This window comes from Chiloscyllium plagiosum, unplaced genomic scaffold (assembly GCF_037043375.1).
Source record: "Chiloscyllium plagiosum isolate Xiang-an unplaced genomic scaffold, Cpla_swu_hap1 HiC_scaffold_21, whole genome shotgun sequence".
In the NCBI taxonomy this organism is placed as follows: Eukaryota; Metazoa; Chordata; class Chondrichthyes; order Orectolobiformes; family Hemiscylliidae; genus Chiloscyllium; species Chiloscyllium plagiosum.
The window spans coordinates 1,179,317-1,193,559 of record NW_028270159.1 but is presented as its reverse complement, the minus strand read 5'-3'; the positions used below and the strand labels follow the sequence as shown (position 1 = coordinate 1,193,559).

General features: G+C 49.2%; 1 protein-coding gene across 1 annotated transcript in view; it reads left to right on the top strand.

The window, feature by feature from the left end:
- Nucleotides 1-14,243, top strand: part of dbh (dopamine beta-hydroxylase (dopamine beta-monooxygenase)) — a 99,952-nt gene that overhangs the window by 38,384 nt on the left and 47,325 nt on the right. Inside the window, exon 6 of the mRNA XM_087998675.1 lies at nt 267-433. Within this exon, the coding sequence (XP_087854801.1) occupies nt 267-433 (167 nt within the window). The remainder of the gene's footprint in view (nt 1-266; nt 434-14,243) is intronic.

The following is a 14,243-nucleotide window of genomic DNA, read 5'->3' as shown; positions in this document are numbered from 1 at the left end:
GCCCTATGGGTGGAGTTTTGGTAAATTCCTCCTATGCACCAGTGAGTATGTATAACATTTTTCCAGAGAAAGGTAAGTCGATTCTCTGGTTAGGCACAGGTACCTGTGCTGCGGAGCCCTATTGTAACCCTATTCAACTTGCACTAGACTCAATGTAATCCAGTAACTTTGTTCAACCAAAGGAGAAGCATGTGTTTAATGAACCAGCCAGGTTTCAAGTGAATGCAGTCCAGTTAAACAACATTGACAAATACTCTGCATCGCAGGAAGGTTGGACAGTTCTGGAATTCGCTTGTTCTACACTCCCACTTTACGGAAGTTCAATGCAGGAATCCTCGAGCTTGGATTGGTGTACACTCCGGTCATGGCTATTCCACCTGGTGAGGCAAACTTTGAGCTCGCTGGGTATTGTACAGCAAGATGCACAGAGCAGGTGAGTTGTACGCATGGTGTCCCAGACTAACCAACAATTGATAGAGCGGAGTCAAACAGTGAGAATATGGTGCAGAGACTGACTGGGGCAATGACACAGATAGACAGAGACTGACTGGGGCAATGACACAGATAGACAGAGACTGACTGGGGCAATGATACAGATAAACAAAGTCTCACTGGGGCAATGACACAGATAGACAGAGACTGACTGGGGCAATGATACAGATAAACAGAGTCTCACTGGGGCAATGACACATACAGACAGAGACTGACTGGGGCAATGACACAGATAGACAGAGACTGACTGGGGCAATGACAGCAGATGGACAGAGACTGACTGGGGCAATGACAGAGATAGACAGAGACTGACTGAGGCAATGACACAGATAGACAGAGACTGTCTGGGGCAATGACACAGATAGACAGAGACTGACTGGGGCAATGACAGCAGATGGACAGAGACTGACTGGGGCAATGACAGAGATAGACAGAGACTGACTGAGGCAATGACACAGATAGACAGAGACTGTCTGGGGCAATGACACAGATAGACAGAGACTCTGTCCAGCAATGACAGCAGATAGACAGAGACTGACTGGGGCAAGGACAGCAGATAGACAGAGACTGAGTGGGGCAATGACACAGATAGACAGAGACTGATTGTGGCAATGACACAGATAGACAGAGACTGACTGAGGCAATGACACAGATAGACAGAGACTGATTGTGGCAATGACAGCACATAGACAGAGACTGACTGGGGCAATGACACAGATAGACAGAGACTGACTGGGGCAATGACACAGACAGACAGAGACTGACTGGGACAATGACACAGATAGACAGAGACTGACTGGGACAATGACACAGATAGACAGAGACTGACTGGGGCAATGACACAGATAGACAGAGACTGACTGCGGCAATGACAGCAGATAGACAGAGACTGATGGGGCAATGACACAGATAGACAGAGACTGAAAGGGGCAATGACACAGATAGACAGAGACTGACTGGGGCAATGACAGCAGATAGAGACTGACTGGGGCAATGACACAGATAGACAGATACTGATTGGGGCAATGACACAGATAGACAGAGACTGACTGGGGTAATGACAGCAGATAGAGACTGACTGAGGCAATGACACAGATAGACAGAGACTGACTGGGGCAATGACAGCAGGTAGAGTCTTACTGGGGCAATGACACAGATAGACAGAGACTGACTGGGGCAATGACACAGATAGACAGAGACTGACTGGGGCAATGACACAGATAGACAGAGACCGACTGGGGCAATGACACAGATAGACAGAGACTGATTGAGGCAATGACACAGATAGACAGAGACTGACTGGGGCAATGACACAGATAGACAGAGACTGACTGGGGCAATGACACAGATAGACAGAGACTGACTGGGGCAATGACACAGATAGACAGAGACTGACTGGGGCAATGATACAGATAAACAGAGTCTCACTGGGGCAATGACACATACAGACAGAGACTGACGGGGGCAATGACAGCACATAGACAGAGACTGACTGGGGCAATGACACAGATAGACAGAGACTGACTGGGGCAATGACAGCAGATAGACAGAGACTGACTGAGGCAATGACACAGATAGACAGAGACTGTCTGGGGCAATGACACAGATAGACAGAGACTCTGTCCGGCAATGACAGCAGATAGACAGAGACTGACTGGGGCAAGGACAGCAGATAGACAGAGACTGAGTGGGGCAATGACACAGATAGACAGAGACTGATTGTGGCAATGACACAGATAGACAGAGACTGACTGAGGCAATGACACAGATAGACAGAGACTGACTGGGGCAATGACAGCAGATAGAGTCTGACTGGGACAATGACACAGATAGACAGAGACTGACTGCGGCAATGACACAGATAGACAGAGACTGACTGGGGCAATGACAGCAGATAGACAGAGACTGATTGGGGCAATGACACGGATAAACAGAGACTGAGTGGGGCAATGACACAGATATACAGAGACTGACTGGGGCAATGACACAGATAGACAGAGACTGACTGGGGCAATGACACAGATAGACAGAGACTGACTGGGGCAATGACACAGATAGACAGAGACTGACTGAGGCAATGACACAGATAGACAGAGACTGACTGGGGCAATGACAGCAGATAGACAGAGACTGACTGGAGCAATGACACAGATAGACAGAGACTGACTGAAGCAATGACACAGATATAAAAGAGACTGACTGGGGCAATGACACAGATAGACAGAGACTGACTGGGGCAATGACAGCAGATAGACAGAGACTGACTGAGGCAATGACACAGATAGACAGAGACTGACTGAAGCAATGACACAGATATAAAAGAGACTGACTGGGGCAATGACACAGATAGACAGAGACTGACTGGGGCAAGGACACATATAGACAGAGACTGACTGAAGCAATGACACAGATATAAAAGAGACTGACTGGGGCAATGACACAGATAGACAGAGACTGACTGGGGCAATGACACAGATAGACAGAGACTGACTGGGGCAATGACACAGATCGACAGAGACTGACTGAGGCAATGATACAGATATACAGAGACTGACTGGGGCAATGACACAGATCGACAGAGACTGACTGAGGCAATGATACAGATATACAGAGACTGACTGCGGCAATGACAGCAGATAGACAGAGACTGATGGGGCAATGACACAGATAGACAGAGACTGAAAGGGGCAATGACACAGATAGACAGAGACTGACTGGGGCAATGACACAGATAGACAGAGACTGACTGGGGCAATGACAGCAGATAGAGACTGACTGGGGCAATGACACAGATAGGCAGATACTGATTGGGGCAATGACACAGATAGACAGAGACTGACTGGGGTAATGACAGCAGATAGAGACTGACTGAGGCAATGACACAGATAGACAGAGACTGACTGGGGCAATGACAGCAGGTAGAGTCTTACTGGGGCAATGACACAGATAGACAGAGACTGACTGGGGCAATGACACAGATAGACAGAGACTGACTGGGGCAATGACACAGATAGACAGAGACTGACTGGGGCAATGTCACAGATAGACAGAGACTGACTGGGGCAATGACACAGATAGACAGAGGCTGATTGAGGCAATGACACAGAATGACAGAGACTGACTGGGGCAATGACAGCAGACAGACAGAGACTGACTGGGGCAATGATACAGATAAACAGAGTCTCACTGGGGCAATGACACAGATAGACAGAGACTGACTGGGGCAATGATACAGATAAACAGAGTCTCACTGGGGCAATGACACATACAGACAGAGACTGACGGGGGCAATGACAGCACATAGACAGAGACTGACTGGGGCAATGACACAGATAGACAGAGACTGACTGGGGCAATGACAGCAGATAGACAGAGACTGACTGGGGCAATGACAGAGATAGACAGAGACTGACTGAGGCAATGACACAGATAGACAGAGACTGTCTGGGGCAATGACACAGATAGACAGAGACTCTGTCCGGCAATGACAGCAGATAGACAGAGACTGACTGGGGCAAGGACAGCAGATAGACAGAGACTGAGTGGGGCAATGACACAGATAGACAGAGACTGATTGTGGCAATGACACAGATAGACAGAGACTGACTGAGGCAATGACACAGATAGACAGAGACTGACTGGGGCAATGACAGCAGATAGAGTCTGACTGGGACAATGACACAGATAGACAGAGACTGACTGCGGCAATGACACAGATAGACAGAGACTGACTGGGGCAATGACAGCAGATAGACAGAGACTGATTGGGGCAATGACACGGATAAACAGAGACTGACTGAGGCAATGACAGCAGATATACAGAGACTGACTGGGGCAATGACACAGATAGACAGAGACTGACTGAGGCAATGACAGCAGATATACAGAGACTGACTGGGGCAATGACACAGATAGACAGAGACTGACTGAGGCAATGACACAGATAGACAGAGACTGACTGGGGCAATGACAGCAGATAGACAGAGACTGACTGGAGCAATGACACAGATAGACAGAGACTGACTGGGGCAATGATACAGATAGACAGAGACTGACTGGGGCAATGACAGCAGATAGACAGAGACTGACTGAGGCAATGACACAGATAGACAGAGACTGACTGGGGCAAGGACACATATAGACAGAGACTGACTGAAGCAATGACACAGATATAAAAGAGACTGACTGGGGCAATGACACAGATAGACAGAGACTGACTGGGGCAATGACACAGATAGACAGAGACTGACTGGGGCAATGACACAGATCGACAGAGACTGACTGAGGCAATGATACAGATATACAGAGACTGACTGCGGCAATGACAGCAGATAGACAGAGACTGATGGGGCAATGACACAGATAGACAGAGACTGAAAGGGGCAATGACACAGATAGACAGAGACTGACTGGGGCAATGACAGCAGATAGACAGAGACTGATGGGGCAATGACACAGATAGACAGAGACTGAAAGGGGCAATGACACAGATAGACAGAGACTGACTGGGGCAATGACACAGATAGACAGAGACTGACTGGGGCAATGACAGCAGATAGACAGAGACTGATGGGGCAATGACACAGATAGACAGAGACTGAAAGGGGCAATGACACAGATAGACAGAGACTGACTGAGGCAATGACACAGATAGACAGAGACTGACTGCGGCAATGACAGCAGATAGACAGAGACTGATGGGGCAATGACACAGATAGACAGAGACTGAAAGGGGCAATGACACAGATAGACAGAGACTGACTGGGGCAATGACACAGATAGACAGAGACTGACTGGGGCAATGACAGCAGATAGAGACTGACTGGGGCAATGACACAGATAGGCAGATACTGATTGGGGCAATGACACAGATAGACAGAGACTGACTGGGGTAATGACAGCAGATAGAGACTGACTGAGGCAATGACACAGATAGACAGAGACTGACTGGGGCAATGACAGCAGGTAGAGTCTTACTGGGGCAATGACACAGATAGACAGAGACTGACTGGGGCAATGACACAGATAGACAGAGACTGACTGGGGCAATGACACAGATAGACAGAGACTGACTGGGGCAATGTCACAGATAGACAGAGACTGACTGGGGCAATGACACAGATAGACAGAGGCTGATTGAGGCAATGACACAGAATGACAGAGACTGACTGGGGCAATGACAGCAGACAGACAGAGACTGACTGGGGCAATGATACAGATAAACAGAGTCTCACTGGGGCAATGACACAGATAGACAGAGACTGACTGGGGCAATGATACAGATAAACAGAGTCTCACTGGGGCAATGACACATACAGACAGAGACTGACGGGGGCAATGACAGCACATAGACAGAGACTGACTGGGGCAATGACACAGATAGACAGAGACTGACTGGGGCAATGACAGCAGATAGACAGAGACTGACTGGGGCAAGGACAGCAGATAGACAGAGACTGAGTGGGGCATTGACACAGATAGACAGAGACTGACTGGGGCAATGACACAGATAGACAGAGACTGACTGAGGCAATGACACAGATAGACAGAGACTGACTGGGGCAATGACACAGATCGACAGAGACTGACTGTGGCAATGATACAGATATACAGAGACTGTCTGGGGCAATGACACAGATAGACAGAGACTGACTGAGGCAATGACACAGATAGACAGAGACTGACTGGGGCAATGACAGCAGATAGACAGAGACTGACTGAGGCAATGACACAGATAGACGGAGACTGTCTGGGGCAATGACACAGATAGACAGAGACTGACTGAGGCAATGACACAGATAGACAGAGACTGTCTGGGGCAATGACACAGATAGACAGAGACTCTCTCCGGCAATGACAGCAGATAGACAGAGACTGACTGGGGCAATGACAGCAGACAGACAGAGACTGACTGGGGCAATGATACAGATAAACAGAGTCTCACTGGGGCAATGACACAGATAGACAGAGACTGACTGGGGCAATGATACAGATAAACAGAGTATCACTGGGGCAATGACACATACAGACAGAGACTGACGGGGGCAATGACAGCACATAGACAGAGACTGACTGGGGCAATGACACAGATAGACAGAGACTGACTGGGGCAATGACAGCAGATAGACAGAGACTGACTGAGGCAATGACACAGATAGACAGAGACTGTCTGGGGCAATGGCACAGATAGACAGAGACTCTGTCCGGCAATGACAGCAGATAGACAGAGACTGACTGGGGCAAGGACAGCAGATAGACAGAGACTGAGTGGGGCATTGACACAGATAGACAGAGACTGACTGGGGCAATGACACAGATAGACAGAGACTGACTGAGGCAATGACACAGATCGACAGAGACTGACTGTGGCAATGATACAGATATACAGAGACTGTCTGGGGCAATGACACAGATAGACAGAGACTGACTGAGGCAATGACACAGATAGACAGAGACTGACTGAGGCAATGACAGCAGATAGACAGAGACTGACTGAGGCAATGACACAGATAGATAGAGACTGACTGGGGCAATGACACAGATAGACAGAGACTGACTGGGGCAATGACACAGATAGACAGAGACTGACTGGGGCAATGACAGCAGATAGACAGAGACTGACTGAGGCAATGACACAGATAGACAGAGACTGACTGAGGCAATGACACAGATAGACAGAGACTGTCTGGGGCAATGACACAGATAGACAGAGACTGTCTGGGGCAATGACACAGATAGACAGAGACTCTCTCCGGCAATGACAGCAGATAGACAGAGACTGACTGGGGCAAGGACAGCAGATAGACAGAGACTGAGTGGGGTAATGACACAGATAGACAGAGACTGACTGGGGCAATGACACAGATAGACAGAGACTGTCTGGGGCAATGGCACAGATAGACAGAGACTCTGTCCGGCAATGACAGCAGATAGACAGAGACTGACTGGGGCAAGGACAGCAGATAGACAGAGACTGAGTGGGGCAATGACACCGATAGACAGAGACTGATTGTGGCAATGACACAGATAGACAGAGACTGACCTGGGCAATGACAGCACATAGACAGAGACTGACTGGGGCAATGACACAGATAGACGGAGACTGTCTGGGGCAATGACACAGATAGACAGAGACTGACTGAGGCAATGACACAGATAGACAGAGACTGTCTGGGGCAATGACACAGATAGACAGAGACTGTCTGGGGCAATGACACAGATAGACAGAGACTCTCTCCGGCAATGACAGCAGATAGACAGAGACTGACTGGGGCAAGGACAGCAGATAGACAGAGACTGAGTGGGGTAATGACACAGATAGACAGAGACTGACTGGGGCAATGACACAGATAGACAGAGACTGTCTGGGGCAATGGCACAGATAGACAGAGACTCTGTCCGGCAATGACAGCAGATAGACAGAGACTGACTGGGGCAAGGACAGCAGATAGACAGAGACTGAGTGGGGCAATGACACCGATAGACAGAGACTGATTGTGGCAATGACACAGATAGACAGAGACTGACCTGGGCAATGACAGCACATAGACAGAGACTGACTGGGGCAATGACAGCAGATAGACAGAGACTGACTGGGGCAATGACACAGATAGACAGAGACTGACTGAGGCAATGACACAGATAGACAGAGACTGTCTGGGGCAATGACACAGATAGACAGAGACTGTCTGGGGCAATGACACAGATAGACAGAGACTCTCTCCGGCAATGACAGCAGATAGACAGAGACTGACTGGGGCAAGGACAGCAGATAGACAGAGACTGAGTGGGGTAATGACACAGATAGACAGAGACTGACTGCGGCAATGACACAGATAGACAGAGACTGACTGAGGCAATGACACAGATAGACAGAGACTGACTGGGGCAATGACAGCAGATAGAGTCTGACTGGGACAATGACACAGATAGAGAGAGACTGACTGCGGCAATGACAGCAGATAGACAGAGACTGACTGGGGCAATGACACAGATAGACAGAGACTGACTGGGGCAATGATACAGATTGACAGAGACTGACTGGGGCAATGACACAAAGAGACAGAGACTGACTGAGGCAATGACACAGATAGACAGAGTCTGACTGGGGCAATGACAGCAGATAGACAGAGACTGACTGGGGCAATGACACAGATAGACAGAGACTGACTGGGGCAATGACACAGATAGACAGAGACTGACTGGGGCAATGATACAGATAGACAGAGACTGACTGGGGCAATGACACAGATAGACAAAGACTGACTGAGGCAATGACACAGATAGACAGAGACTGACTGGGGCAATGACACAGATAGACAGAGACTGACTGGGGCAATGACACAGATAGACAGAGACTGACTGGGGCAATGACACAGATAGACAGAGACTGACTGGGGCAATGACACAGATAGACAGAGACTGACTGAGGCAATGACACAGATAGACAGAGACTGACTGAGGCAATGACAGCAGATATACAGAGACTCACTCGGGCAATAACACAGATAGACAGAGACTGATTGGGGCAATGACACAGAGAAACACAGACTGACTGGGGCAATGACACAGATAGACAGAGACTGACTGGGGCAATGACACAGATAGACAGAGACTGACTGAGGCAATGACAGCAGATATACAGAGACTCACTCGGGCAATAACACAGATAGACAGAGACTGATTGGGGCAATGACACAGAGAAACACAGACTGACTGAGGCAATGACAGCAGATAGGCAGAGACTGACTGGGGCAATGACACAGATAGACAGAGACTGACTGGGGCAATGACACAGATAGACAGAGACGGATTGGGGTAATGACAGCAGATAGACAGAGACTGACTGTGGCAATGACAGCAGATAGACAGAGACTGACTGGGGCAATGACAGCAGATAGACAGAGACTGACTGGGGCAATGACACAGATAGACAGAGACTGACTGGGGCAATGACACAGATAGACAGAGACTCTCTCCGGCAATGACACAGATAGACAGAGACTGACTGGGGCAATGACACAGATAGACAGAGACTGACTGGGGCAATAACACAGATAGGCAGAGACTCTCTCCGGCAATGACACAGATAGACAGAGACTGAGTGGGGTAATGACACAGATAGACAGAGACTGACTGGGGCAATGACACAGATAGACAGAGACTCTCTCCGGCAATGACAGCAGATAGACAGAGACTGACTGCGGCAATGACACAGATAGACAGAGACTGACTGGGGCAATGACACAGATAGACAGAGATTGACTGGGGCAATGACACAGATTGACAGAGACTGACTGGGGCAAGGACAGCAGATACACAGAGACTGACTGGGGCAATGACACAGATAGACAGAGACTGACTGGGGCAATGACATAGATAGACAGAGACTGACTGGGGCAATGACACAGATAGACAGAGACTGACTGGGGCAATGACACAGATAGACAGAGACTGACTGAGGCAATGACACAGATAGACAGAGACTGACTGAGGCAATGACAGCAGATATACAGAGACTCACTCGGGCAATAACACAGATAGACAGAGACTGATTGGGGCAATGACACAGAGAAACACAGACTGACTGGGGCAATGACACAGATAGACAGAGACTGACTGGGGCAATGACACAGATAGACAGAGACTGACTGAGGCAATGACAGCAGATATACAGAGACTCACTCGGGCAATAACACAGATAGACAGAGACTGATTGGGGCAATGACACAGAGAAACACAGACTGACTGAGGCAATGACAGCAGATAGGCAGAGACTGACTGGGGCAATGACACAGATAGACAGAGACTGACTGGGGCAATGACACAGATAGACAGAGACGGATTGGGGTAATGACAGCAGATAGACAGAGACTGACTGTGGCAATGACAGCAGATAGACAGAGACTGACTGGGGCAATGACAGCAGATAGACAGAGACTGACTGGGGCAATGACACAGATAGACAGAGACTGACTGGGGCAATGACACAGATAGACAGAGACTCTCTCCGGCAATGACACAGATAGACAGAGACTGACTGGGGCAATGACACAGATAGACAGAGACTGACTGGGGCAATAACACAGATAGGCAGAGACTCTCTCCGGCAATGACACAGATAGACAGAGACTGAGTGGGGTAATGACACAGATAGACAGAGACTGACTGGGGCAATGACACAGATAGACAGAGACTCTCTCCGGCAATGACAGCAGATAGACAGAGACTGACTGCGGCAATGACACAGATAGACAGAGACTGACTGGGGCAATGACACAGATAGACAGAGATTGACTGGGGCAATGACACAGATTGACAGAGACTGACTGGGGCAAGGACAGCAGATACACAGAGACTGACTGGGGCAATGACACAGATAGACAGAGACTGACTGGGGCAATGACATAGATAGACAGAGACTGACTGGGGCAATGACACAGATAGACAGAGACTGACTGGGGCAATGACACAGATAGACAGAGACTGACTGAGGCAATGACACAGATAGACAGAGACTGACTGGGGCAATGACAGCAGATAGACAGAGACTGACTGAGGCAATGACACAGATAGACAGAGACTGACTGGGGCAATGACACAGATAGACAGAGACTGACTGGGGCAATGACAGCAGATAGACAGAGACTGACTGGGGCAATGACAGCAGATAGACAGAGACTGACTGAGGCAATGACACAGATAGACGGAGACTGTCTGGGGCAATGACACAGATAGACAGAGACTCTCTCCGGCAAAGACAGCAGATAGACAGAGACTGACTGTGGCAAGGACAGCAGATAAACAGAGACTGAGTGGGGCAATTACACAGATAGACAGAGACTGATTGTGGCAATGACACAGATAGACAGAGACTGACTGGGGCAATGACACAGATAGACAGAGACTGACTGGGGCAATGACAGCAGATAGACAGAGACTGACTGGGGCAGTGACACAGATAGACAGAGACTGACTGGGGCAATGACACAGATAGACAGAGACTGTCTGGGGCAATGACACAGATAGACAGAGACTGTCTGGGGCAATGACACAGATAGACAGAGACTCTCTCCGGCAATGACAGCAGATAGACAGAGAATGACTGGGGCAAGGACAGCAGATAGACAGAGACTGAGTGGGGTAATGACACAGATAGACAGAGACTGACTGCGGCAATGACACAGATAGACAGAGACTGACTGAGGCAATGACACAGATAGACAGAGACTGACTGGGGCAAGGACAGCAGATAGAGTCTGACTGGGACAATGACACAGATAGAGAGAGACTGACTGCGGCAATGACACAGATAGACAGAGACTGACTGGGGCAATGACAGCAGATAGACAGAGACTGATTGGGGCAATGACACAGATAAACAGAGACTGACTGAGGCAATGACAGCAGATATACAGAGACTGACTGGGGCAATGACACAGATAGACAGAGACTAACTGGGGCAATGACACAGATTGACAGAGACTGACTGGGGCAAGGACAGCAGATAGACAGAGACTGACTGGGGCAATGACACAAAGAGACAGAGACTGACTGAGGCAATGACACAGATAGACAGAGTCTCACTGGGGCAATGACACATACGGACAGAGACTGACTGGGGCAATGACAGCACATAGACAGAGACTGACTGGGGCAATGACAGCAGATAGACAGAGACTGACTGAGGCAATGACACAGATAGACAGAGACTGTCTGGGGCAATGGCACAGATAGACAGAGACTCTGTCCGGCAATGACAGCAGATAGACAGAGACTGACTGGGGCAAGGACAGCAGATAGACAGAGACTGAGTGGGGCATTGACACAGATAGACAGAGACTGACTGGGGCAATGACACAGATAGACAGAGACTGACTGAGGCAATGACACAGATAGACAGAGACTGACTGGGGCAATGACACAGATCGACAGAGACTGACTGTGGCAATGATACAGATATACAGAGACTGTCTGGGGCAATGACACAGATAGACAGAGACTGACTGAGGCAATGACACAGATAGACAGAGACTGACTGGGGCAAGGACAGCAGATAGAGTCTGACTGGGACAATGACACAGATAGAGAGAGACTGACTGCGGCAATGACACAGATAGACAGAGACTGACTGGGGCAATGACAGCAGATAGACAGAGACTGATTGGGGCAATGACACAGATAAACAGAGACTGACTGAGGCAATGACACAGATAGATAGAGACTGACTGGGGCAATGACACAGATAGACAGAGACTGACTGGGGCAATGACACAGATAGACAGAGACTGACTGGGGCAATGACAGCAGATAGACAGAGACTGACTGCGGCAATGACACAGATAGACAGAGACTGACTGAGGCAATGACACAGATAGACAGAGACTGACTGGGACAATGACAGCAGATAGAGTCTGACTGGGACAATGACACAGATAGAGAGAGACTGACTGCGGCAATGACAGCAGATAGACAGAGTCTGACTGGGACAATGACACAGATAAACAGAGACTGACTGAGGCAATGACAGCAGATATACAGAGACTGACTGGGGCAATGACACAGATAGACAGAGACTAACTGGGGCAATGACACAGATTGACAGAGACTGACTGGGGCAAGGACAGCAGATAGACAGAGACTGACTGGGGCAATGACACAAAGAGACAGAGACTGACTGAGGCAATGACACAGATAGACAGAGTCTCACTGGGGCAATGACACATACGGACAGAGACTGACTGGGGCAATGACAGCACATAGACAGAGACTGACTGGGGCAATGACACAGATAGACAGAGACTGACTGGGGCAATGACAGCAGATAGACAGAGACTGACTGAGGCAATGACACAGATAGACAGAGACTGTCTGGGGCAATGGCACAGATAGACAGAGACTCTGTCCGGCAATGACAGCAGATAGACAGAGACTGACTGGGGCAAGGACAGCAGATAGACAGAGACTGAGTGGGGCATTGACACAGATAGACAGAGACTGACTGGGGCAATGACACAGATAGACAGAGACTGACTGAGGCAATGACACAGATAGACAGAGACTGACTGGGGCAATGACACAGATAGATAGAGACTGACTGGGGCAATGACACAGATAGACAGAGACTGACTGGGGCAATGACACAGATAGACAGAGACTGACTGGGGCAATGACAGCAGATAGACAGAGACTGACTGGGGCAATGACAGCAGATAGACAGAGACTGACTGAGGCAATGACACAGATAGACGGAGACTGTCTGGGGCAATGACACAGATAGACAGAGACTGACTGAGGCAATGACACAGATAGACAGAGACTGTCTGGGGCAATGACACAGATAGACAGAGACTGTCTGGGGCAATGACACAGATAGACAGAGACTCTCTCCGGCAATGACAGCAGATAGACAGAGACTGACTGGGGCAAGGACAGCAGATAGACAGAGACTGAGTGGGGTAATGACACAGATAGACAGAGACTGACTGGGGCAATGACACAGATAGACAGAGACTGTCTGGGGCAATGGCACAGATAGACAGAGACTCTGTCCGGCAATGACAGCAGATAGACAGAGACTGACTGGGGCAAGGACAGCAGATAGACAGAGACTGAGTGGGGCAATGACACAGATAGACAGAGACTGATTGTGGCAATGACACAGATAGACAGAGACTGACCTGGGCAATGACAGCACAAGGACAGAGACTGACTGGGGCAATGACAGCAGATAGACAGAGACTGACTGGGGC